This window comes from Arachis duranensis, chromosome 4 (genome assembly GCF_000817695.3).
Source record: "Arachis duranensis cultivar V14167 chromosome 4, aradu.V14167.gnm2.J7QH, whole genome shotgun sequence".
Classification (NCBI taxonomy): domain Eukaryota; kingdom Viridiplantae; phylum Streptophyta; class Magnoliopsida; order Fabales; family Fabaceae; genus Arachis; species Arachis duranensis.
Genome location: NC_029775.3, coordinates 117,057,893 through 117,085,212, shown reverse-complemented (window position 1 = coordinate 117,085,212; position 27,320 = coordinate 117,057,893). Strand labels below are relative to the sequence as shown.

Below are 27,320 nucleotides of genomic sequence, written 5' to 3'. Positions count from 1 at the left end.
GTCGTGTTTCTCCTCCTCTTTCTTTTGATTTTGCAACATTAGGTATTTTTTTCTTCTTTGTTTGATTTTTTCCTCCCAAAAAGAATTATGAGAATATGAAATAAGAAGATAAAGAAGAAGAAGTAGCAGAAAATAAGGAAGAGGAAGAGAAATAGTTCTGAATTATGCAGAACTTATCAGAATAAAAATACACCCAAATATCTTCGTTTTACACCCAAATATCTTCGTATTACACCCAAATATCTTCGTTTTTACACCTAAATTTGTTGCAGATATAGAAATGAGTTATGTTACGTGTACACTAAAATCAGTCACCAAAATTAGCAAGGGCTGCAAAATACACCCAAAATACACCACAGAAGGATTGCAAAATACACCCAAAATACACCATATTAAAACAAGCATAAACTATAGAATGCAAATACAACTATAAAAATCATCATAAAAAATAACAAAAACCAGATTTATGAATCATAACTAAACAGAAACTAAAACAATTCAACTAAAAGAATAAGACAATTCACCCTCCGTCAGATGAAAAGTCATAAACTGTAAATACACCCAAACTTTTATAAAAATACACCCAAATATTTCTGATTTACACCCGAACGTCTGATATAAAATGGACAAGATTATATTAATTCTAATCAGAACTAGTACATTAGATTCAATTCAAATAAGGAAGAATTAACAACAAATTTCACAAGCAAGGTTCACGCACTGGTTCATCTGACAATTTGAAGTTGAATTATCCATTATCTTCAAAAATAATTTTAGAGCTTGATGTCAAAAAACAATGAAAATCGAGAATAACGAAGAAAGAGAATAGAGAGAGAAAAGCACGTAAATGAAGAAGGAGAAAGAGAAGGCAAGAAATTCGAAAAAGGAAATGGAATCCTTTCAAAAATTAAAAATATGTTAGAGGCGCGTGAAAGATATGTGCATAACAAGCGCGTTTGAGCGTAATATCAATTAGAAGACTTGTAAGACTTGTATAACAAAATCACTTGTATGTAGAGATGAATCCTTTGTGCTATACCAAGGAACCAAGAAAAAATCCACAAAATTACAAGCATAAATCAAGCAACCATGCAGAAATCAAAGTCAAATCTGGATAGCAGAAGATCTACGGTCCAAATCAAAACTTGGAGCCAAAGCAAAGCTCTACGGTCAAGATTAAAAAAGCTTGAAGAATAAGGATGAAAGAAATGAGTAAGTTGCATGCAACAGATTCGGACTTCTCTCTCATCACTGACGAAGCCACTGCAAGCTCAGAGGAAGGAGAAGAAGACAGGATGGACCTTGAACTAGTTTCAACCTTGAAAACTTCACTCTTCTATAATAAGGGTGAACAGGCAAGGGTTGAAGGCAAGAGCGTAAGAACTAAGCACAGAGTTCGGTTCTCATAACTTCCTAAACTTGTTTAGTTCTTCTCCTTCATGGTTCTCATTTAGTAGTTTCTTTTTCTCAATTTTGTCTGTTTGAGTCTCATTGAAAAAAAGTAAACATGGTGATATTTGTAAGAAAAAGTCAATAAGAGGTAAAAGAAAGTGAGTTAAACTTAGAGAAAAAACTTTAAGATGTCTCAGTTTTCTTTAAACATCTTTCTGTTTTGTTTCATGATCTTGTGGGAATTCCTTTACAAGTTGGATTAGCACTTTGCTGTTGAAAGTTAGATTGAGATCTAATCAAATTTAGATTGGGTTGGAATCTGGATTTGTCTCAGATAGAATTGGGTATATCATAGAAAAAGATTGGTGTATGTACCTTGTGAAAAAGATAGTAAAATTTCATCATAATTGTGATGGATGATGTAGGCTACATTGCACTGAATAGCTGAACCAAGATATTTTTGGGTGTCACTGTCTCTTCTCTGCTCTTTTACTATTTATGTAATTCAGGAGACAAAAAAAAATATCTCCTAACTAGATAGGAGACAAAAACAAAATATCTCCTAAGTTCTCTTGATTAAAAACGAAAGTTAAACTCAACTAAAAAAAGGCCAAGATTCAACTCCTTTTTCTTAGCCACTGATAATCATCAATATATAAAATAAATAATATATATTTATATATAAATATATAGTCACTGATTTTATTTTTTTTTTAAATATTTTTGTTAACAATATGTATATGATACGATACAAACTAGGAAATGGTACTGATACAAACTACTAATTTGATTTCTAAAACAACACAAGCACTTGTTGGTGAATTAGCACTGACCAAATCAGAAACAAACGTTTCTTTTTTCTGACATAATATATGTCCGATCCCCATGGTGCACATGCATATGGCAGAAGATAGTGTCATCAATTTCTCAAGTGTTCATTGAAGTCCTCAACAACATGCAACCACACATATATCATAACAAGTTATTAATCTAATCACATTCCCCTTTCCCCCTCATTTTTTTTGCAAAATGGGAATCCCTCACTTTCTTGCAATACCATTTCAAGTTTCATCACACATTAATCCCCTTTTGCAACTCTCTAATGTTCTAGCAAAACATGGTTGCAAGGTCACTTTTCTTTACACTGAATTCAACCACAAAAGAGCAAAAAATTCTGCTGCTGCTCAAGATCATGATGATGAGGAATCATCAAAGATGATAAAGTTTGTGACATTCCCAGATGGTTTAGGCCCTGAAGGTGATAGAAGTGACAGCATGAAAGTGCTTCAATCTATCAAAAGAACAATGCCTTCTTTGCTTCCAAAGCTCATAGAAGATATCAATGCTTTGAATTTTGAGAACAAGATCACTTGTATTCTTGTCACATTTAATATGAGTTGGGCCTTGGAAGTTGGTCACCAATTGGGAATTCAATGTGCTGCTCTATTTCCCTTCTCAGCTACAAGTGTGGCTTCAGTTCATTTCATCCCCAAGCTCATCGAGGATGGAATTATAGATTCAGATGGTAAGAATAACTTGCATGCATCATTATAATCATCTAAACCTTCACAGCCATGTGGTGGATACTTTTATTTATATATTTGATAGTTCATTAGTACAGAGTAAAACTCCACTCTATATATTTTCTTAAATTTGTTTTGCCAATAATGCAGGAAACCCCATCAAATCACAAGAAATTCAACTTGCCCCAAATATGGCAATGATGGACTCTAAACACTTTTTATGGTGTAACTTAGGCAATGACTTCTTCAAGCACCTTGTGCAAGAAACTAAAACTATGGAGTTATTAGCAGAGTGGTGGCTCTGCAATAGTGCCTATGATCTTGAGCCAGGAGCATTCTCCATATCTCCAAAGCTCCTACCAATTGGACCATTGATGGAAAGTGACAGCAGCAACAACAACAACAACAAAAGTTCTTCATTCTGGCAAGAGGACACAACATGCTTAGAATGGTTGGATCAACAACAACCTCAATCTGTTCTATATGTTTCATTTGGTACTTTAGCAGTAATGGAATCCAACCAATTCAAAGAATTAGCACTTGCACTTGATCTCATTGACAAGCCTTTTCTTTGGGTTATAAGACCAGGTATATATATATATAATCAATAAATATTTCAATTTTATTCATTCATATAGATATATATAATTCTTTTCTTGGGGATTTCTTATTTTGTGAATAATTTATTCAACCAAAATATAAAATTTTCATTCTATCGGTAATAATCCTTTGATTTCTACAATATTATTTAAAAATGTACAATTTGTTAAAAAAAGATTTGAAACAATTATCATAAATCATAAATGCTGATAAAGATGGAACTAATACAAAAGATAGTACATAAAATATTAGTCACCTAATCTGTATTTGTATATATTTATATGTATTATTTTATATATTTTTAATATATATTTTATAAGAATTACTGATTTATTGGTTGATGTTTAATATATACATAACATTGTTAAATTAATATACATATTCAATATTAATGCATTGATATTTTTTATTTTTAGGAAACTCTCATACTTACCCATTGATGTGTATGTCATATTATATTTATTAATACATGTGATTGTATTTATGCATCAAAACAGATAATATGGATAACAAGAGAAACCACAAATACCCAGATGAATTTCATGGAAGAAAAGGTAAAATTGTTGATTGGGTATCCCAAAAAAAGATATTAAACCACTCTGCCATTGCTTGTTTCATAAGTCATTGTGGTTGGAATTCTACTATTGAAGGTGTATATAGTGGTGTTCCTTTTCTGTGCTGGCCATTTTTCATTGACCAATTTTGGAATGAATCATATATTTGTGATATTTGGAAAGTTGGGTTGGGATTGAACAAGGATGACAATGGATTCATATCAAAGGAAGAGATAAATAAGAAGGTGTTGCAATTGCTTGGTGATGAAGGCATAAGAGAAAGATCTTTGAAATTGAAACAAGTGAGTAGGAACAACCTAGCTGAAGAAGGTGGCCAATCTACAAAGAATCTTGAAAATTTTGTCAATTGGGCAAAATAATATTGGAAAATAAATTTTTATTTCTTTGCCTGTGTTAGGTTGAAAATTCATTTTTATCTTCAATATAGATCTTGATAGAATAAGCATTAAAGCTAAGATGATGATGATATTTCCCTATCTCGTTAATGAATTAAAGTTCTTGAGTTAGAGAGACAAGTGTAATACACTTAATAAAATTTCTCTTGTTTCATGAGTCGTATTATGTGGACAAAATTTAATTTACAAAAATGTTATTCGTACATTAAAATCAAAATTAGTTACTAATATATTTGTGTATAAATATATGTGTAATTTAATTTTTTTTTAATATATATTTGTATTCTAAATATATTTTATACTGGTGGCTGAATTTTAAACTCTAAATTATATACTTATTCTTTTTGAATTCAATTAAGGATCTAATATTTTTTAACTAATATCAATTAATTTTTTAAAATGATCTTTTTATTTAAATTTTAAAACTTAAATTCTAATTTTAAATTATAAATTTTCTAGAAATATGAAAATAAAAAAATTACAAAAAAAATTAATTAATAATAACTAATTAAAATTTAACTTTTTGAGTTTCTTGTTAAAATTTAACTTTCTGAGTTTATTAATTAATGAATGTTAAATAAAATAAATTTTAACTTTTTTGTTAATATGATACATTATTATTATTTAATTTATAAAAAAACTAAATCTAAATCTACGAATAGAATTAGGGTTGAATCTAAACCCTACCCTACTCTACCCATTACCACCCCTAAAATCAAATCTATAACTTGCTTGCTTTCTTTATGTCTTCCTAATTTATTTTATTTACTAAGTAATAAAAGTATATTTTCATTTATTATTTCTTGATGTTTTCTTCTCTGAAATATCAGGAAACCCCACCAAAAAAAAGGAAATTAATTTTTCTGGAGACATGCCTATGATGGATCCAACACACTTTTCATGGCACACACTTGGCAAGGTCTTCTTTGGTCATCTTAAGGAAGAAATACAAAAAAAACCTAAAAAATATTATCAACAAAAATTTTTTTCAATAATTTACAAACAGCTTATTAATTAAATCTAAAATTCTTTTTTAGAATTTTCTTGTACAGATAAAATTATATATTTTAGTATTATCATTTTCGCATTTAAGTGCTAAGTCTTGAGTTTTCAACTTCATTGTCATTGCCTCCAATGATATCCATACAAAAGAAGAGGAAGAACAACGAAGAAATTAAGAGATAATAAAATAAAGAGAAAATGTCACTCCCCTTTCCTGTGAGATGCTAAAATATTACTCTCCTCCCCTCCATTTTATAAATGTACATTTTCCTCCCTTCTAACTTTTAAAAAACCTCCTCTTTAATCTATTTTAAATTTTTTGTGTTAATAATGTTAACTTTATCTATTTTTTATGAAAAAAATAAATTATTTTTTAAAAAAATATCCATTAACAAAAATTTTATTTTTTATCATTAAATTTTGCTTACCAAAATATCCTTTAATAAATTATTCTTTTATTAATTAAATTGTATTTTTAACGAAATATTTTTAAAAAAATTAATAATTAAATTATTTTTTTCTAAGATACCTATTTTTCAATAATTTTTTAATTATTAAATTGTGATTTTACTAAAATTTTTGTTAACAATTATTTTTATATTTACTATTAATTTTTTTATATTAATATATATTATTTTAACATTAAATAAAAAATCTTACCACTGAAATGGATAAAGTTAACATTAGTTAACACAAAAAGTTTAAAATGGATTAAAAATGAGGTTTTTTAAAAGTTAGAAGGGAGGAAAATGTACATTTATAAAATAAAGGAAAGGGAAATGTCATTTTAGCATCTCACATGAGAGGGGAGTGAAATTTTCTCTAAAATAAAATAACCAAATCGTTTGATATGTCACTGACTCACTGGCATGCAGGCACCTCTCATATGTGGTCCAAGTTTCCTTACTACATGCTTGATGACATTGATTTGATGATTTCTCATTTAAATATTGCAAAAATAACCATTATAACCACTATTATAATATCATTATATGCAAACCAACAAAAGATTTTAATAAAAAAATATATATGATTGGTTTAGTTCGAACAATATGCATAGGAAACGATACAAACTAGATACAAATTTGATTTCAAAATCACACAAACACTGGTTGGTTTAACACTTACTGATTCCAAAACAAACCTTTCTCTTTCTGACATATATTTATCATATCATCCATATCCTTTACTTGATCTTATATTATATGTCCAATCCCCATCGTGCATATGGCAGAACATAGTGATCAATGTCTCAAGTATTCATATCCAAATTGAACTCCTCAACATGCAACCGCATATACATAACATAGTATACAATTTTAATTCATTCCCAGAATATTTCTATAAGTTCTTAATTAATCTAAAAGTAATTGTTTTCTTTCCTCCCATTTTCTTTGAAAAATGGGAATCCCTCACTTTCTTGCAATACCATTTCAAGTGCTAGGACACATTAATCCCCTTACACAACTCTCTAATGTTCTAGCCAAACATTATGGTTGCAAGGTCACTTTTCTCAACTCTGAATTCAACCACAAAAGAGCAAAAATTGATGAATCATCATCAAAGATGATAAAGTTTGTCACACTCCCTGATGGTTTGGACCATGAAGATAATAGAAGTGACCTTAGCAAGGTTCTTCACTCCATCAAAAGCACCATGCCTTCTTTGCTTCCAAAGCTCATACAAGATATCAATGCTTTGGATTTTGAGAACAAGATCACTTGTATTCTTGTGACAGTTAATATGGGTTGGGCCTTGGAAATTGGTCACCAATTGGGAATTAAATGTGCTGCTTTTTTTCCCTTCTCAGCTACTTCTTTGGCTTCAGTTCATTTCATTCCCAAGCTCATGAAGGATGGAATTATAGATTCAGATGGTAAGAATAATAATTTACATACATACATATATGTATTGGTAGTACCAAAGTTGTTATTAGTGGATAATTTTGATTAAAATATCTTTAGCTGTGTGAAATAAGACACCTTAACCCATATACTTGAATGTTTAAGAGAGAATATTTGAAGTCTTGCTCTACCTAGCTACCTTCAAAAAATTATCCATGGGGAAAAAAGGTTACCTAAGTTCATAAAATAGCTATTTATAACTTATATCTTTAGCTGAAGTAAAATTTAAACACATTTTAGATTTTTTTCCTGTTTTTTATAATTAAATAATATCTTTTTTGAATCTTTAATTTCTACTAAATAAATATGCTATAAAAATAATATCTACTTATACTAAAAATCAGTCACTAAATTTATTGTCGGTATAAAATATATATTAAAATACAAAATATAAATTCAGATTAAAAATAAGATAAACTAGTATATATATTTATTTACAAATACAAAATAACTGGTTTAGTGGTTAATGTTTTATATGCAAGATTTTTTTTGAAATAATAATAATAACATGTTAATAAGAATTTTCCATTACATTCTTACTTTTTTTTTCTTGTTTAAGTCTCCCCCCCCCCACCTTTTTTACTTTTTGTTTTTATATCCCTTTATTCATATACTTGAGTTATTAATTAGTACTGAGTAAAACTCTATATTTTCTTAAATTTACTTTGCCAATGCAGGAAACCCCATCAAATCACAAGAAATTCAAATTTTCCCAAATATGCCAAAGATGGACCCTAAACATGTCTTATGGTGTAACTTAGGCAATGAGTTCTTCAAGCACCTTGTGCAAGAAATGAAAACTATGGAATTATTAGCAGAGTGGTGGTTTTGCAATAGTGCCTATGATCTTGAGCCAGGAGCATTATCCATATCACCAAGGTTCCTATCAATTGGACCATTGATGGAAAGTGACAACAACAACAACAACAACAAAAGTTCTTCATTCTGGCAAGAAGACACAACATGCTTAGAATGGTTGGACCAACAACAACCTCAATCTGTTGTATATGTTTCATTTGGTAGCTTAGCTGTAATGGAATCCAACCAATTCAAAGAACTAGCACTTGCACTTGATCTCATTGACAAGCCTTTTCTTTGGGTTGTAAGACCAGGTAGTAATGATGATAAAAATAATGCATTTCCAAATGAATTTCATGGAAATAAAGGTAAAATTGTTAGTTGGGTGTCACAAAAGAAAATATTGCAACATGCTGCTATTTCTTGCTTCATAAGTCACTGTGGTTGGAATTCTACTATTGAAGGTGTATATAGTGGAGTATCCTTCTTGTGTTGGCCATTTTTTATTGATCAGTTTTGGAATAAATCATATATTTGTGATGTGTGGAAAGTTGGAATGGAATTAGCCAAGGATGAAAATGGATTCATATCAAAAGAAGAGATAAGGAAGAAGGTGGAGCAATTACTTGGTGATGAAGGCATAAGAGAAAGGTCTTCAAAATTGAAGGAAGTGACTAGGAAAAACCTAGGTGAAGGTGGCCAATCTTCAAAAAATCTTGAAAAATTTGTCAATTGGGCAAAATAGTAATACAATGATATGTATAATAATTTGGAACTTAATTTGGATTTGTTTTCAGTGTATTATTGTTTAATTTGAAAATTCATTATATTTGAATCTTTGAACACAAAATTATCTAGAACTAAACACTACTAAGATATGGTTTTGTGTGATTTTCTTGTATTATTTTTAACAAAAGCATTTTCTTGTCAAAAAAATATATTAAACATTCTTTTAGTTAATCTAAAACATAGTTATAATTATATGTAACGTAATATGTTTAGACTCTAAAAGAATATACAGTATACAATACACGATATGTAAAATATTTTATGTAAAAAATATACATATATAACATTCTAATAGGCAGATAAATTAATATGCAAATTGATACACAGTATAATACTTAATTAGTGAAATCATGTAACTATGTTCCCAAATAACCAATTTGAACTTAGTTGCTAGATGACATAGGACAACTATTTTAAATTAATTTTTATAAAAAAATTTCTAAGTAAGAAGTCTTGTGCTTCGAGTCTTTGGACCAATCCCCTGTTTTCAGGGCCATGTTTTGTGCAATACATAATTTTTAATTGCATATATATATACAATGGATTCATCATAATATCATATAGCTACTCAAAACAATAGCATATACTTATTTATTCTCTCTTTCTCTCAGCACAACATTTTTCATTTGCAAAATGGGAATCCCTCACTTTCTTGCTATACCATTTCCAGTGTTAGGACACATTAATCCCCTAACACAATTCTCTAATGTTCTAACCAAACATGGTTGCAAGGTCACTTTCCTACACACTGAGTTCAGCCACAAAAGGGCTAAAATTGCTGCTGGTTATGCACAAGACAACAACCTCAAAGGTTGTTCAAACATAAATTTTGTGACTCTCCCAGATGGTTTGGACCCTGAAGATGATAGAAGTGATATTGTGAAATTGCTTGTCTCTATGGAAAGATCCATGCCTCTTTTGCTTCCAAAGCTCATAGAAGATATCAATGCCTTGGATGTTAATAATAAAATCACTTGCATTGTTGTCACAATTAGTATGGGTTGGGCCTTGCATGTTGCTCACAAATTGGGAATCAAAGGAGCTTTTCTCTTTCCATTCTCAGCAACTACTTCAGCCTCCGTTTATTGTATCCCAAGATTCATGCATGATGGAACTATTGATTCAGATGGTAAGAATAGTATATTTACTTCTTTTTGTCACAGTAATTTTCTTTACTAAATAACTTGTGTTTATTTAAACTTCTACCTATCATTTTTCATATCCTAAGTTTATTTTCATTTACTGTAAAATCAGTTTGAAATAGCCTATATTCAGTTATCTTATTTTGCATTTTTTAGTTACTGCTGAAATAATTGAGTAATATTAAATGTAATAAATATGTAATTATAGATGTTGAGTTAAATAAACTATCTTTAGATTATTGTCTCTGTATTACCATAAATTAAATGTGTGATGAGAGCTTTATAGGCTTTTTTTTTCCTTTTTCCATTGAAGGAATCCCCACCAAGAAACAAGAAATTCAACTTTCTCCAAATATGCCTATGATGGACACAAAAAATTTACCATGGGTTAGCCTAGGTAAGATTTTCTTTGATAATATTGTGCAAGATGTGATGCATAATATGGAATTAGCAGAATGGTGGCTTTGCAATAGTGCCTATGATCTTGAGCCAGGAGCATTCTCCATATCACCAAAGTTCCTACCAATTGGACCATTGATTGAAAGTGACAACAACAACAACAAAAGTTCTTCATTTTGGCAAGAGGACACAACATGCTTAGAATGGTTGGATCAACAACAACCTCAATCTGTTGTATATATTTCATTTGGTAGCTTGGCAGTTATGGAATCTAACCAACTCAAAGAATTAGCACTTGCACTTGATCTCATTGACAAGCCTTTTCTTTGGGTTGTAAGAACAAGTAATGATGATAACAAGGGAAATAACACATACCCAAATGAATTTCATGGAAGTAAAGGTAAAATTGTTAGTTGGGCACCACAGAAAAAAGTACTGAACCACTCTGCAATTGCTTGTTTCATAAGTCATTGCGGTTGGAATTCAGTTATTGAAAGTGTGTCCAGTGGTGTTCCATTCTCGTGTTGTCCATTTTCCAGTGATCAATTTTGGAACAAGTCATACATTTGTGAGGTGTGGAAAGTTGGAATTGGACTAGACAAAGATGAAAATGGATTCATATCAAAGGAAGAGATAAGGAAGAAGGTTGAGCAATTGCTTCAAGATGAAACCATAAAGGAAAGGTCTTTGAAATTGAAGCAAGTGATAAGGAACAACTTAGTTGAAGCTGGCCAGTCTTCAAAAAATCATAAAATGTTTATCAATTGGGCAAAATGATGATAATATATACCCTATTTGATATTTGAATGAAAAAAAAAAGTGACAAATTAGAATTACAATATTATTTTCTACTAATAATAATTTTGTTTCGTAATTTGAGTTTCATTTAAGGGTGTATCGCTAGTCAATAAGTTGCTACATGCACAAGATGAGATTCGAATCCTCGACACTTGTTTAAACAGACGAATGAATTGACCACTCGACTAAACCAAGTTGAATTTTTGGTGGCTATAGTTGAGGCAGAAAAAGTTAAAAATATTATCCATTTAATTTCGTGCTAATCACGTAAAGTTTGGATTACATATTATACACGGTAAACATCTTTTGATTGTTGCATATCTATTAAACTAGATTAATTATTTCAAAGTCCAATCAGCAAGTTTGAAATTAGATGCTAGATGACAAATGTGGCCACTGGTCACTGCTTCTTTTTAAACAATGTTTTTCACATGATGATGAGTAGTTGCTTGTAGCGACGGTGAAACACAACATTATATTATTGTCTAATGTATGTATGTATAAGGAAACAAAACATACAACACATCATTTGGCTGAAGTTGTTTTTCTATACATAAAAATATTCATTTTAATTTGATATTCAAATTGGACCATAAAAGAATAATAACTAAGTGATAATCACATGTTAATGTTATTACAGAAAATAAAGCATTATCTGCCAAACTTGACTTGTTGAGGGAGAATTTCGGAATGTTACATACTTATTACAAATAAAGTTACAGAATAGTCACTCTCAAAATAAGATCAGAGTTACACACTTCTCTTACTACAAATTGTTGAAACTCAACGCAACATGTTGAAATTCAGCTCAACAAGAAGAAGAGATGAAGAGAGTGAGAGAATCAGAAATGGAGGATAAAACAGAATTAGCTATTTCAGTTAGAAAAGTATAGGTAGACAATAAAAATACTAAACAATGTGAACAATGGATATGTCGAATATTCAATTTAATAGGCATGTAGATAATTATATTTACTTATGCACAGTTAACAATGGCTGGATGTTTAATTTACTAAGTATACAGATGATTATCCTAATGTTAAGGTTTATGAAATAATTTAGAGGTGGAGTGTTTTTTTACCTTATTGAATCAATTCTAGAACCTATTATTCACATTGTTTACGAAAGTCATTGTCTACCTATCAAAACCAATTTCAATTTGAGTGTTTAATCACATGAGTCATATCTAACCAACTCTTATTTATTTTTACAAAGGATAACACGATTAAAAAAAAAAAGACATTTCGAGTTCCTAACATTATTATTTTAAGATAATACAAATTATTGGTGTAGCCAAATTCATTTTTTCAATAATAATAATAATAATAATAATAATAATAATAAATTTGAGTTTGGTGCAGCCAAATTCATTTTTTCTTTTTAGTTACACAGGTACAATGCCGTGAGGAATTTTTTTCATCTGACTAAACTCCTTAGTGTCCAATAATATATTGTATAGACTTTAATTTATATTTTGTTGGTATCAGAGGTGCGTGACCCTATCCTCATCATAAAGGGACCAACAATTTAAAAAAAAAACAGTATTTTTGTTTTTATTATTATCATTATTAGCAGATCAAATATTTTAAACACTTCAAAAATAAAAATAAAAATAAAATACTTATGAACTAGAAAACTCAATTTGATAATAAAATAAACACATTAAAATTCAAAATTGATAAAATTTGTAGCAACACAAAATATAAGAGTTTAAGTACTCAAAACTCTTTTATTCTATAATAATTGTAGTTCAAATTCTTGAGACCCACGGTTTGACTAAACACAACTGATCCGACAAACAATCACGTGGTAATAAATCAAGAAGCTCCAATGTAGTATAAAGTGCACATTTTTATATCTAAGGTTAATCATAACACAAACAAAAACATCAATAGTAATCCATCCATCCCTCTTAGCTTGTTCACACACAATGAGCAATAATCCACATTTTCTTGTTATGCCATATCCAATTCTAGGACACATGAATCCCCTTCTTCAGTTCTCCTATGTTTTAATCAAACATGGTTGTAGAATCACTTTTGTGATCTCAGAATTCATCGAAAAGAGAGTGAAGATTCCTAGTGATGATGATGTTGGATCATCAAAGATGATAAACTTTGTGACACTCCCAGATGGGTTGGACCCTGAAGATGATAGAAGTGACCAACCAAAGGTGATTTTGTCAATGAGGAACACCATGCCTCCTAAGCTCCACAAACTCATACAAGACATCAACAATGGTGAGAACAAGATCAGATGTATTCTTGTTTCCAAGAACATTGGGTGGGCCTTGGAAGTTGGAAACAATTTGGGGATTAAAGGGTCATTTCTCTGGCCTGCCTCAGCAACTTCATTGGCCTCATATTATTCCATCCAAAGCCTCATTGATCAAGGAATTATAGACTCTCAAACGGGTAAGAGATTCACCCATTATGAGTTTCATTTATGGATTTTACTTCTCTAAATTGCATCAGTTAAATACTATTGGATCTACTTATTAAGTAATTTGTATAACTAAAAGGTAATTAATTTTTAAAGACATTTTGATATGAAGAAGATAGAATGAATTATTAGAGATGTCAAATTATCTCACAGTTCACAATATCATTTTCAGTTTTTCACGTGAAAACATTTTCATAGAAGTAACCACCTACTTAAAATTAAATAAATATTTAAATTAGTTCTAAAAGTGTTTAAAATTGGTCCTCCCATAACTAATTTATCTTATAATAATATTTTTATATTTGATTGTCTTATAATAAAATTTGTTAAGAACGTATTTATTCGATTAAAATATTAACAATTTGATTGAAAGCAACTTCAACAAATAATTCTTGAAAATTTTAGAGAATAAAATTTTGTTGGATATTAAAATACCCATTTTAAAATTTTTTGGGAAACTTTAACCTTTGACTACTCAACTTTTAATAAAATCTTCTATAAAGTTTTTCTTAATTTTGCTTCCGGGCATTACAGGACTACCAATAAGGAAACAAGAATTTCAACTCTTACCAAATTCACCTATGATGGACACAGCAAATTTGCCATGGTGTAGCCTTGGCAAGAACTTTTTCCATCACATGGCAGAAGACACACAAACAATGAAGTTGTTGGGAAGTTGGTGGCTTTGCAACACCACTTGTGATCTTGAGCCTGGTGCACTTGAGATATCATCAAGATTCCTTCCAATTGGTCCATTAATGGAAGCTACTAATGACAGCAACAACAACAACAACAAAAGCTCTTCATTCTGGCAAGAAGACACAACCTGCTTAGAATGGTTGGATCAACAACAACCTCAATCTGTTGTCTATGTTTCATTTGGTAGCTTGGCAGTTATGGAATCCAACCAATTCAAAGAGTTAGCGCTCGCGCTCGATCTCATTAACAAGCCTTTTCTTTGGGTTGTAAGAACAGGTAGTAACAATGATAAGAATGGAAATAAATCAAATAATGCATACCCAGATGAATTTCAAGGAAGTAAAGGTAAGATTGTGGGTTGGTGTCCACAGAAGAAAGTACTAAACCACCCTGCAATTGCTTGTTTCGTAAGTCATTGCGGTTGGAATTCGACTGTTGAAGGTGTGTGTAGTGGGGTTCCTTTCTTGTGTTGGCCACATTTCAGTGATCAATTTGTTAACAAGGCTTATATTTGTGATTTTTGGAAGGTTGGATTGGGAGTAGAGAAGGATGATGATGAAAATGGATTAGTATTAAGGGGAGAGATAAAGAAGAAGGTGGAGGAATTGGTTGGGGATGAAGAGATAAAAGCAAGATCATTGAAGCTGAAGGAAGTGACACTGAATAACTTGGTAGAAGGTGGTAGGTCTTCAAAGAATCTTGACAAGTTCATCAACTGGGCTAAGGACTATTAACTAATGTGATTATTTTTGGTAACTTTAGATTTGGGAGTTGCCTGCATTTTGAAATTTTTGATGATCTTATGGTTTCGTGATAGGCAAAATTAAGGCTACATATCGATCGAATAATATCCATATATCCGCGGTAATTATCCACATTCGATCCGAATTTTGCAGATATTATCCGATTTGTAGGGCCATCGGATCGGATCGGATCTGATCTACACTATGGTAGGATCGGATTGTGAATTTGACAGTGATATCCGCGGATCCGATCCGCAAATCAACATATCCGTACATCACATATAAATAGCATAGTTTAAGAAAATAAACCCTAATGTGATATGAATTTTAGTGTGTTGTTTTATGAATTTTATGATATCTTGTTTTTTTATTTTTTATGTTGTACTTTGACTTAAAATAATTAAACTTAAATCTTGTGTTATTATTTTTTTTTTTGTTATTCAAGAGAAATTTTATTGATAATATTTTAGAATTAAATATGCTTAAACAGGTGAAAAATGAATGTTTTTTGTAAAAATAGCCAAATGGAATTTGAAAACTTTTTTTTAATTATGCGGATATACCGATATCCGATCCGATTCGCATATTTGCGAATTAGATCGAATAGGATCTGGCCTAAAAAATTACGAATATCGTATCCGATCCGATCTGATGAGTACAGTACGGATTGGATAGAATTTTAAGCTATATTCAATCCGTGTGAGTCCTAGACAAAATTTCGAATAAATAAAATGAAATTTTGTTGAAAATCTCATTGTATTTTGATTAATGATGTTCATGGATCTGTAAATAAGTGAAATGTAATTTTATAAGGAATTTTACTATTTAAGCACATCTTTTTTATATGAGTATTGCAGCGAATCAAAAGTGTGTTTTTTTTTATTAATAGAAGGATATAAATGTTACATTCAAGAATAGACGAAAAGATGAGTGATAAGTTTTGATTTTGATTGTCACAAAATGTCAATAAGACCAGAACGATCACCACAAGGTTCCCTGGTAAAATATTATTGAATAAGTGGATGACATATTATTGAATCCATTAAGTATTTATTACTTTACTCTGTTAAAAACAACCACTAAACATTAAAAATTTAATTACCAAAACTAAATGGAACTTCTTCCTAATCTATTAAACATTTAAAGTCCCACTAAACATTGAAAATACAATTAAAGACCCACTAGTAGTTATATATGACTTAAGAATTGAAGGATATTTATAAATTTGATTAATTAATATTATTAATATTATTAATATTATTATTAATATTATTAATATTAATAAACGGTTATTAACCGTTTTGTACCATTTGGTTGAAAGGACATAATATTTTAAGGATTGTGTATGTTCAAAACATTATGTCTATTGACTAAAAGGACACAACTCTTTAAGAGTTATATATATTCAAAACATTGTATCAATTGGTAATAGAAATGACACAACCATTTGTATACGTAACTAATCATAATTACTACGTGCAATATGTATAAATAAGTCCTTGTCCACTATTTCAGAAATGAAGTACTAAGCGTACAATTTACACTACTATTAAGAGATTTTCTTTGTTCAAGAGAGTTGATAATTTCTTACTATTGCTAATTAAGAAATTCTTAGGTTTCATTGTATCCTGGGAGAGTATTGTCATCAACCCTATAGCAACTAAGTGTGGGAACAAATATCTCTCTAAAGAAAGCGATCTAATCGTGCCTTGAAACCACTACACAAATATAAGATTTTGTCATCTTACCATCTTCATATACCCAACAATTTTAGAGAGATACTTCTTGAAGATGGCACAAGATCAAAACACTACGTTCAAGGTCATGAATCAAGAGTTTGTCAAATTAGATCGCTTTGATGGAACGAACTTCAACCGTTGGAAAGACAAGATGATGTTTCTTCTTTCAGATCTCAATCTTGCATATGTGATTGACCCAAAGACTACACCAATTGCCGATGCCGCTGAAAATTCCACACCAGAAGAGAAAGAAAAGATTGTTCAATTGAAAAAGAAACGTGATGAAGATACTTTTGCATGTCGAGGTCATATTCTCAATACTTTATCCGACCGACTCTATGATCTCTACATGTCAATTCAATCACCATTAGAGATTTGGAAATCTTTGGAAGAAAAGTACAATACCGAACAACAAGGAACATATAAGCTTATTATGATGAAATATTTTGAATTTATTATGAATGATACTATGCCTGTCATGGATCAAATTCATGAATTACAAATCCTTGTAAGTAGACTTCGTGATCTACAAGTGGTGATCCCTGAATCATTACAAGTTGGAGCAATTATTTCAAAATTGCCTTCATCTTGGAATGGTTATAGGAAGAAACTTTTACATCTTGGTGAGGACTTCACAATTGAGAAATTACTAAGGCATATACGTATAGAGGAGGAAACTCGAAAACGTGATGCTGTGTATCTTTCTCAAAGTTCTAAAGTGAATCATATTGGTGAAAACAACACCAATAAGAAGAAAAGAAAGTTCTCTAAAGATTCAAAGCAAGACAAGAAGAGACAAAGAGAGTGTTATCGTTGTCACAAGAAAGGACATTATATCAAAGAAAGTATATTTCTGAAAAAGGAAGCACCAAAGACTAACTTAGTGAAAGAGAATGATCTAATTGCTATGGTTGCAGAAAAAATATAAAACATGCATATTGGCATGGTTATAGAAGTCAACATAGCAACACAAGAAAAATCACTTGAGTGGTAGTTAGATTCTGGTGCTACTTTTCACGTTTGCAATGATCGCAACCAATTCAAAACATATGAAGAAATGAACAATAGAGAAGTCTTGATGGGCAATGACAACTCAGCCAAAGTTTGTGGTCAAGGAAGTGTGGAATTAAATTTTACATCTGGAAAGAAATTAAGTTTAATAAATGTACTTCATGTTCCAGATTTGAGAAAAAATTTAGTTTCTACTAGTCTCTTGTGTAAGAAGGATTTAAAGTTGTAATGAAATCCGATAAAGTGATATTGCTTAAGAATGATGTATTCATAGGAAAAGGATATTGTACTGAAGGCATGTTTAAACTTAGTATTAATAAAGTGAATGTTTCCTTGTATGTTGTTGATTCTTGTGATTTATGGCATAATAGATTAGCACATTTAAATTACAAATCAATTGAATATATGCAAATGAATAACTATATTGATCTTAGTAACAAGGATTTTAGTAAGAAATGTGATATTTGCATACAATCTAAAATTACTAAGAAACCTTTTCCTAAGGTTGAAAGAAATACACATTTATTAGAATTGATTCATAGTGATATTTGTGAGCTAAATGGCAATATTACTAGAGGAGGAAAAAGATACTTTATAACTTTCATTGATGATTGTTCTAGATTTACTTATATGTATTTGCTTAGAAATAAAGATGAAGCTTTTGAAATGTTTAAGAAATATAAAATGGAAGTAGAAAATATGCATGATAAGAAAATAAAAGTTCTTCGTAGTGATCGAGGTGGAGAATATTTTTCTAATGAATTTGATCACTTTTGTTAATTACATGGTATTGTGTATGAATCTTCCGCTCCATATACTCCGCAACAAAATGGTTTGGCGAAAAGAAATAACCGTACCTTAGTGGATATGGTTAATTCAATGTTACTAAATGCAAAATTGCCTTACAATTTGTAGGGTGAAGCATTATTGACATCATGTCATATCCATAATAGGATACCATCAAGACATAGAAAGGTTTCTTCTTATGAAATTTGGAAAGGAAGGAAACCTAATTTAAATTATCTTAAAGTGTGGGGGTGTTTAGCCTTTTATCGAGTTCCTGATCGAAAGAGAACCAAATTGGGGCCAAGAGCCATAAAAGGCACTTTTATAGGATATGCTCGAAATTCTAAAGCATATAGAATATTAGACTTAGTGTCTAATGTAGTTGTTGAATCAAGAGAAGTAGAATTTATTGAAAATAAATTTATCAATGATTCAACTTCTAATTCAGAGTATCCCCAAAATGATACTAATATTTCACAAGAAATAAATAATCAAAATAATAAACGTCTAAACGACAAAGAGTTGATTGAACCAAGGAAGAGTTTGAGAGTAAGAAAAGAAAAGGACTTGGGTCCAGATTTTATTTTTTCTCAGGCTATCACCTTTTTTGGTAGAAGAAACTAGGAATTTTGTAACAAACAAGATTCCTATTGTTATGAACATAGAGGGTGATCCTCAAACATTCAAAGAGGCTATGGCTTTAAGGGATTCTACTTTTTGGAAAGAAGCAATAAATGATGAAATGGACTCAATATTATCTAACAATACTTGGGTCTTGGTTGATTTGCCTCCAGGATCAAAGCCTATAGGATGTAAGTGGGTATTTAGAAAAAAGTATAATACTGATGGTTCATTACAAACCTTTAAAGCAAGGTTAGTGGCCAAGGGGTTTAGACAACAAGAACGTCTAGACTATTTTGATACCTACGCACCTGTGGCAAGAATGACTTCTATTAGGACTCTTATAGCATTAGCATCCATACATAAGTTTCATATACATCAAATGGATGTTAAAACGGCTTTTCTAAATGGAGATCTTAATGAAGAAATTTATATGGAGCAACCGGAAGGCTATGTGCTACCCGGAAATAAAAAGAAAGTTTGCAAATTAATTAAGTCTTTGTATGGGCTAAAACAAGCGCCTAAACCATGGCATGAGAAGTTTGATTCAGTGGTGTTATCAAATGGCTTCTCACATAATAGTGCGGATAAATGTATTTACTCAAAATTTACTAAAGATTATGGAGTAATTATTTGTTTATATGTTGATGATATGTTAATCATCGGAACAAATTTAGAAGGAATTCGTATAACGAAGGAGTATCTAACTTCTAAATTTAAGATGAAGGATTTGAATGAAGTTGATACAATATTAGGCATTAAGGTACATAAGAATGAAGTTGGCTTTACTTTAAGTCAATCTCATTATATTAAAAAGGTATTGAAAAAGTTTGATCATCTCACAATTAAAGAATCCAATACGCCGTATGATCCTAATCTTAAATTAGAAGGAAACATGGGAAGATCTATAGCACAATTAGAATATGCTAGTGCTATAGGAAGTTTAATGTATGCAATGCATTGTACTAGACCTGATATAGCATTTGCTGTGTGCAAATTATCAAGGTTTACAGGAAAGCCAGCAATCAACATTGGAAAGCTATAACAAGAGTTCTTGGTTATCTCAAGAAAACCATAAACTTGGGATTACATTATAGTGATTATCCCGCAGTTTTAGAAGGTTATTCCGATGCAAGTTGGATTACAAATCTTAGTGATAACAAATCCACTTCAGGATGGATTTTCACCATAGGTGGTGGAGCAATAAGTTGGGCCTCAAAGAAACAAACATGTATTACACATTCTACTATGGAGGCTGAGTTTGTAGCTTTATCAGCCGTAGGTAAAGAAGTGGAATGGTTAAGAAATTTGTTATATGATATAAAGTTGTGGCCACAGCAGACGACAGCCATTTCAATCTTCTGTGATAGTGAATCAACCATGTCTCGAGCATATAATAAGGTTTATAATGGAAAGTCTAGACATATAAGTTTGAGACATAAATTTGTGAGGCAACTAATAGATGATGGTGTAATTACCATCACTTATGTAAGATCTCAAGAAAATTTAGCAGACCCTTTGACTAAAGGTTTGTCAAGGGATAAAAATCAAAGAATCTACTGCTAAAATGGGATTAAAACCTATTATTGCTAAATGATGGGAACCCAACCTTATTCTAGTAGACCACTAGTTTCAAGGTTTAATGGGTAATAACAAGTTATTTAGCAATTGGAGCACTAAGGTATAGGATTTAGTGCTATTTACAATAAATTAGGAGGGTGAGTTTAAACTCTTAATAGAATGATAATATTATCTATCAAAAGATTCCACCTATATGAATATAAGAGTGGTGCCGCTCTAATCGAGAATTTTAGAGGTTTTATTCTCGTAAATATTCATGAAACCAGGATGAGCACAAGGCCATATAAGTGCTTAAAATTGTAAACTCTTGAACTTGGAAGGTATAAGTAATGTGTGTGATTTTTGATACTAGCATATGGAGTATAGGTTTAATCGATTAGACACCTATTACTTCGTTAGAACTTTAAAATTTACACTAAAAAATGTTTAATCTTAGTGACACATTCTTTATGCATATACTTGTATGACATTTAAATTTTGTAAATAGTGGGGGATTGAAGGGTAATTACAAATTTGATTAATTAATATTATTAATATTATTAATATTATTATTAATATTAATGAAAAAAGAGAGGGAAAAACCTTGATCTGTTTGTTGCATTTTCAGGTCCAAGCTGTATATAATGCCATGAGGAGAGATGACAGAATGAAATATTTTTTATAAGCTGTCATATTCTGTATATAATGCAATGTTTTCAAGGGATGTATGGCGCCTGGCCTGCTTCCTACCACATGGCTGATTTTGTTAGTAGATCCATGGTATCATTGTAATCAGATGTAAATCATGATGAAAATTGGATCTCTTGTGCATTTTTCTGGATCTGTAACTTAGTATATGATGATTTGTTAACCATTAGTCATAAGATAAAAAATATTATGAGACATTTGTTTCATTTTCTAGTCTTGATTGCTGCTTCTTTGCAAACTAGTTGGGTTTTTTTATTAATGAATTGTTTACCTCATAATATGAAAACTATTAGTAGTGTCAGTGATATATGAAAAAATTCAGACTCAATGAGGTGTCAGTGTCTACTTTTAGTAGTGTGAGCCGCCGACGGCATTGTTCTTACTATCTTTACTGTGACCAGTGGCTACTACTAGTAGAAACGTTAGTGTAAATTGAAAACTATTTAACATTTGTAAAATTTACTTTTATTTGGCTTAAATAGATGTAGGAATTTGCTAATAAGTGTGTTGTTTAGAGTTTTCTTTTTTTAAATAAAGTTTGTATTGGAAATTTAAATATTTGGAGATTTTAATGTATTCATTGTATATTTAATGAAGAAAAAATTTTGGAAGTTTCTAAAATAATTTTAGCATGCATTCTTAAGGCATTTGTCAGTATTTTTTTTTTATTATTAAACTAACATAAGCAAATTTTACAAGTGTCCAAAATTTATAGATATTTAAGGGTTAAACATTTAAGATTTTTATTTTATTTAATTACCTTTGTATCATATTATTAGTTTTCGCTTTTTCAAATTATAACTTGTAAATAGTAATGGTATATAAATATTAGAAATCAGTTATCAATCATTTATGATATAAGAACATGTAGGGTTTGAAGCAAGTCAAGTCAGTCAAGTCAGTTCATAGGCTAACTTAAACTTGATTTGTTAATAGTTCGATAAACTGAATTCGTGAGCTGGTGAGTCAAGTTTGAACTTAGAATTGAGCTCATAAATTAAATGAGTCGAACTTGAGTATAGATAAGTTCAGTTCATTAGCTCGTAAGCTGACTCGATTTTATATATATATACTTTTAATATAATATATATGCATATGAAATAGTAATATATAATTATATATATTAATGATTTTAATTATTTAAAATTTTATATTTATTTATTACATATAATTTTGATGTTGAACATAAATAAAAAATTTATATTTATTGATAGATAAACAATATATAAAATTGTTCTTTTTAAATATTTTTTAAAATATATAAGTTATAATTTATTGATATAAAATTATAGATTTTGTATTTATGTTTCTATTATTTGAGTCAGCTCGTGAGCTTGAGCCAACTCGTAAGCTTTCGGTGAGTCGAGCTTGAGCTTAAAAAATAGGCTCGATTGTTAATGAGTCGAGTCGTAAGTCAAGCTCAATTTTGGTGAGTCGAGCTTGAGCTTGGTCTAGCTCAACTCATCTCGGCTCACTTCCAGCCCTAGGCACAACATATACTCTTAGATTGTGTTTAGAAGAGAGATAAGGATTGAAAAATAAAAGACTAAATTAAATTTTTATACTAAAGGAAGTGAAATTTTGTATCTCATCACTAAAATTTTAGTTTAAATTTTTTATCACCAACATAATATTAAGCATTAGTCTTTAATCTCAGTATCAGTCTCCCAAAACAAATACAGTTTTAAAGTCAATGAACATTTACAAATATATTTATAGAACAAAATTAAAATTTTTTTATATTAACAATGTGAACTCAAAATGGATGTCTTTTTAGAATATGTTTAGTTTTTGTCATCTATAACAACTCCATTTAACAAATCAACAACGTATTAGAGACTTTAGACAAAAACAATACAAATCAAAATTGTGAAGTATTGCTCACTCTATGACCATCCATGAATACTAAGTCATTGTTAGCTTTATTTTATGAGTTACGTTAAGCAAGTATATATGCTTTCTTCTTTTTGTAAAGAAAAGAATGATGAAAAATAGAATTATTGACAATACATGAGCTTAAAACTTATTGGTCAACTAAAGCAGTTTTTCTTATAATTTTTCTTATACATCTAAATATAGGACTATTCTCTAGAAATTTTCTTTTGGAAAGTTTCTCTAAGGACATTCTTCATATACCAATTACCAAATATAGCTTTTAAAATCAAATCCAGTGCATACGTTATGACTTGAAATATGCCAAATAACATTTTCTTAAATCAAACCTAGAGCATACGTTATTTTGACTTGAAAAGATATAAATTGTCCATCAATATTGGCATTTGGCAGATTCAATGTGTGAATCCTTTATATAATAACAAATCAACAATTATTCTAAACAACATACACACACAAAACTTGTTCTTTGCAATTTTTTATTGATCCATTATCTAAGAGGCATGGGGATACCACATTTTCTAGCAATACCATACCCAATCCTAGGACATATTAGTCCCCTTTTTCAATTTTGTCAAGTTTTGGCCACAAATGGATACAAAATCACTTTCTTGACCTCAGATAACAACTTCAATAGGGTGAATAGGGCTGCAAGTGAAGGTAAATTTGTAAAATCACAAATGAGAGTGGTGTCCCTACCAGATGGGTTGGGCCCTGAAGATGATGGAAGTGATCAGCCCAAGGTTATATTGTCCATAAAAACCACAATGGTGGCTATGCTTCCAAAGTTTATAGAAGATGTGAATGCTATGGATAGTGATAACAAGATTACTTGTGTCATTGTCACAAAGAACATGGGTTGGGCCTTGCAAGTTGCTCTCGATTTGGGCCTCAAAGGGGCTTTGTTCTGGCCTGCCTCAGCAACTTCCTTGGCCTCCTTTGATTCCATGCAGAGGCTCATTGATGAGGGAATTATAGATTCTCAAAATGGTAAGAAATATTTTACTTAATTATGTTAATTTAATCACTTGAAAATGTAAAACTCATTCAGAAATATTAATTTTCATATAATATGTACTATTCATGAAGAGAAAGTTTTTATGTGTTTTTAAAGCAAAAAATCTCTTAATCTAATCTATTTTTTATTTAACTTATCAATATGATCTGTGTTTATTTATGTAGTTTATAATATATAGATAAAACCGAAGATATATTTTATTTAATAAAATTTATTATGACTCTCATTTATTTTTCTGCATGTATGACATTTATTTTTATTTATTGTTATACTCAAAATACAATTTATATAAATAAAATTCAAAGAAAATTCATGTATATTTTAAAATAGAAAAGAATTGAGTTAAATTTAATAAATCCCATAAAAGTTGAGTATGATTATTTTTTAAGAATTTCTAGAAAAAGTGCACAGAAATATCTAAGGGGAAAACTCATGTGCAGTCGACTTCACATGAAGTTGATAACTGAGAGCCGTTAGATGATTTGACTGATTGACTAAATTTTCATCTAATAGCTCTCGGCTATCAACTTCACGCAAAGTCGACTGGATCTGAGTTTTCACCAATATCTAAATACATTTATAAATATAAGTCCCAAGCAATTATATCTTATATATATAGTTAATTATCTCTTTGGAATTTCATCAGGACTTCTAAGCAAAGAACATGAGAAAATTAAGTTGTGCTCAAACATGCCTATGATAGATGCAAGTGCCATGCCATGGTACTGTTTGGATAACACTTTCTACTTCCATCACATGAAGCAAGAGATTCAAACCCTAAAGCTAGCAAAATGGTGGCTTTGCAACACAACCATTGATCTTGAGCCAGGACCCTTTTCCATATCACCAAATCTCGTACCAATAGGTCCATTGATTGCAACTAATTACAACAAAAGTGAAGAAAAAACATGCCAAGAATGGCTGGATCAGCAACCACCAAAATCCGTTGTATACATTTCATTTGGTAGCATGGTATCACCTAGTAAGGAACAATTCAAGGAACTCGCTCTTGGACTTGATTTTCTTAACAAGCCTTTTCTTTGGGTTATTAACAAAAATAATAATAATAACCCATTATTATACCCGGAAAATTTTAAGGGAAATAAAGGTAAAATTGTTGGTTGGGTGATGCAAAAGAAGAAAGTTTTGAGTCACCCTTCCATAGCTTGTTTTGTTAGTCATTGTGGTTGGAATTCGACTATGGAAGGTGTGTGTTGCGGTGTCCCTTTTTTGTGTTGGCCTTTTTGTAGTGACCAAATCATTAATAAGACATATATTTGTGATGTGTGGAAAGTTGGGATTGAATTTGAGAAGGATGAAAATGGATTGGTATCAAGGGAAGAGATAAAGAAGAAGGTGGAAATGTTATTTGAAGATGAAGGAATTAAAGAGAGATCGTTGAAACTCAAGGAAATGATGATCAAGAACAAAGTTGAAGGTGATAAGAATCTCAATGAGTTCATCAATTGGGTCAAGGAATGAGAATGATATTATTACTTGGTAAAAATTCAGGTGCGATTGATTTCACGTAATGTTGATAGTTGAGAGTGGTTAGATGATTTGACTGATTTGGCTAAATTTTCATCTAACGGCTCTCAACTATCAATTTCACGTGAAGTCGACCGCACCTGAGTTTTAACCTTATTACTTTATCGTTAAGTAAAAATAATAAATTGAAGGAAAAATGGAAAAGTGTATGGTGGGTTAATAAATGATATTTTTCACTCTATTACAAGATGTAATGTATATTTTGTGTCCGAATTGTATTTGTTACATTTACACACAATTACATATTTGTTATATATTTTAAACCGCAAAAACTCACAAATAATTTTCTTTATATCAAATCATCTAAAAAATTTTATTTATGGACTTCACGTGAAAATAATTTTGTGAAAATAATTATACCTAAATTTTTATCATTTTAAATCTAATTTCCTACACGGTTCTTAATATCATTGGCACATGGTGAATACTAGATAAGATCCCAAATCTTATGACTCTGGCTAAAATGATTAATACTTTATTGATTTGTAAGTACCTCGAAAATCAGAATAATTGACTTAGAATTTTAAATTTTCTCCATATTCAAAATGATGATCGACGAACCATCGACATTTTCTGGCCTTCCGGGTTAACCTAACTGTCATTTTGAGTATAAATATATAAAATATTGAAACATATACATTTTTTCACTAGGATAAAAAATATAAACATTGATCAAAACTCAAAAGTGGTAAGCGATTTAGGCTTGATTTGGAAAATTTTTTCGAAAAAGTGTTGGTGTTTTTTAAAAGTATAAATTTATCATTTTGTGTTTGATAAATAAAAAATATTATACGTTTGTACTTATAGTTTTTAAAAGATTAGAGTACTTTTGAAAATAATTAAGATAAAACTTTTTTTCAAAATTAAAAGTCTAATATAACCTCATATATTAACTAATTTTTAAATTTAACGTTTAAATTTATGTCTTTTATAATATTTTTAAATTTTATAAACTATTTCACTAAACGTAATTGTTACTACTTGTGTTTATTAAAAATTATTTTTAATTTAATTTATTAAATATAAATACTATACTTTTTAAAAAATTATATTTTAAAAGTTAATTTTTATAAATTATTTTTAATAAAAAATAAAAATTTTACCAAATTAAACCTTAATAGAACTTAAGTAAGGTTCAAGTTCAAAACTTGTAATTGGAATACTGGATGAACAATTAAACAAAATACCATAATACTAAAAAAATAAAAAAAATTAAAATTTATCAATCTTATTTA

General features: G+C 30.0%; 5 protein-coding genes across 6 annotated transcripts in view; all 5 read left to right on the top strand.

Moving 5' to 3' along the window:
• Positions 1-2,315: 2,315 nt before the first annotated feature.
• Positions 2,316-4,642, top strand: LOC107486647 (UDP-glycosyltransferase 83A1). Its single transcript, XM_016107203.3, has 3 exons — positions 2,316-2,917; positions 3,066-3,503; positions 4,013-4,642. Exons 1-3 carry the CDS (start codon positions 2,422-2,424, stop codon positions 4,447-4,449), a joined length of 1,371 nt encoding a protein of 456 aa, XP_015962689.1. The 5' UTR covers positions 2,316-2,421; the 3' UTR covers positions 4,450-4,642.
• A 2,155-nt stretch (positions 4,643-6,797) lies between these two features.
• LOC107486649 (UDP-glycosyltransferase 83A1) lies at positions 6,798-9,055 on the top strand. Its single transcript, XM_016107206.3, has 2 exons — positions 6,798-7,363; positions 8,069-9,055. Exons 1-2 carry the CDS (start codon positions 6,889-6,891, stop codon positions 8,932-8,934), a joined length of 1,341 nt encoding a protein of 446 aa, XP_015962692.1. The 5' UTR covers positions 6,798-6,888; the 3' UTR covers positions 8,935-9,055.
• A 295-nt stretch (positions 9,056-9,350) lies between these two features.
• Positions 9,351-11,365, top strand: LOC107486648 (UDP-glycosyltransferase 83A1-like). Its single transcript, XM_016107205.3, has 2 exons — positions 9,351-10,107; positions 10,434-11,365. Exons 1-2 carry the CDS (start codon positions 9,612-9,614, stop codon positions 11,294-11,296), a joined length of 1,359 nt encoding a protein of 452 aa, XP_015962691.1. The 5' UTR covers positions 9,351-9,611; the 3' UTR covers positions 11,297-11,365.
• A 1,819-nt stretch (positions 11,366-13,184) lies between these two features.
• LOC107486650 (UDP-glycosyltransferase 83A1) overlaps positions 13,185-27,320 on the top strand; it is a 54,847-nt gene continuing 40,711 nt past the window's right edge. Inside the window, exons 1-2 of one of the 2 annotated variants that reach the window (XM_052260897.1) lie at positions 13,185-13,731; positions 14,294-15,143. In XM_052260897.1, coding sequence (XP_052116857.1) covers positions 13,248-13,731; positions 14,294-15,143 — 1,334 coding nt within the window. In that variant the 5' untranslated portion in view covers positions 13,185-13,247. Of the gene's footprint in view, positions 13,732-14,293; positions 15,293-27,320 lie in introns of those variants that run through there. The other variant, XM_016107207.3, reaches the window with a different exon arrangement.
• LOC107486651 (UDP-glycosyltransferase 83A1-like) lies at positions 24,023-26,019 on the top strand. Its single transcript, XM_016107208.3, has 2 exons — positions 24,023-24,509; positions 25,184-26,019. Exons 1-2 carry the CDS (start codon positions 24,023-24,025, stop codon positions 26,017-26,019), a joined length of 1,323 nt encoding a protein of 440 aa, XP_015962694.1.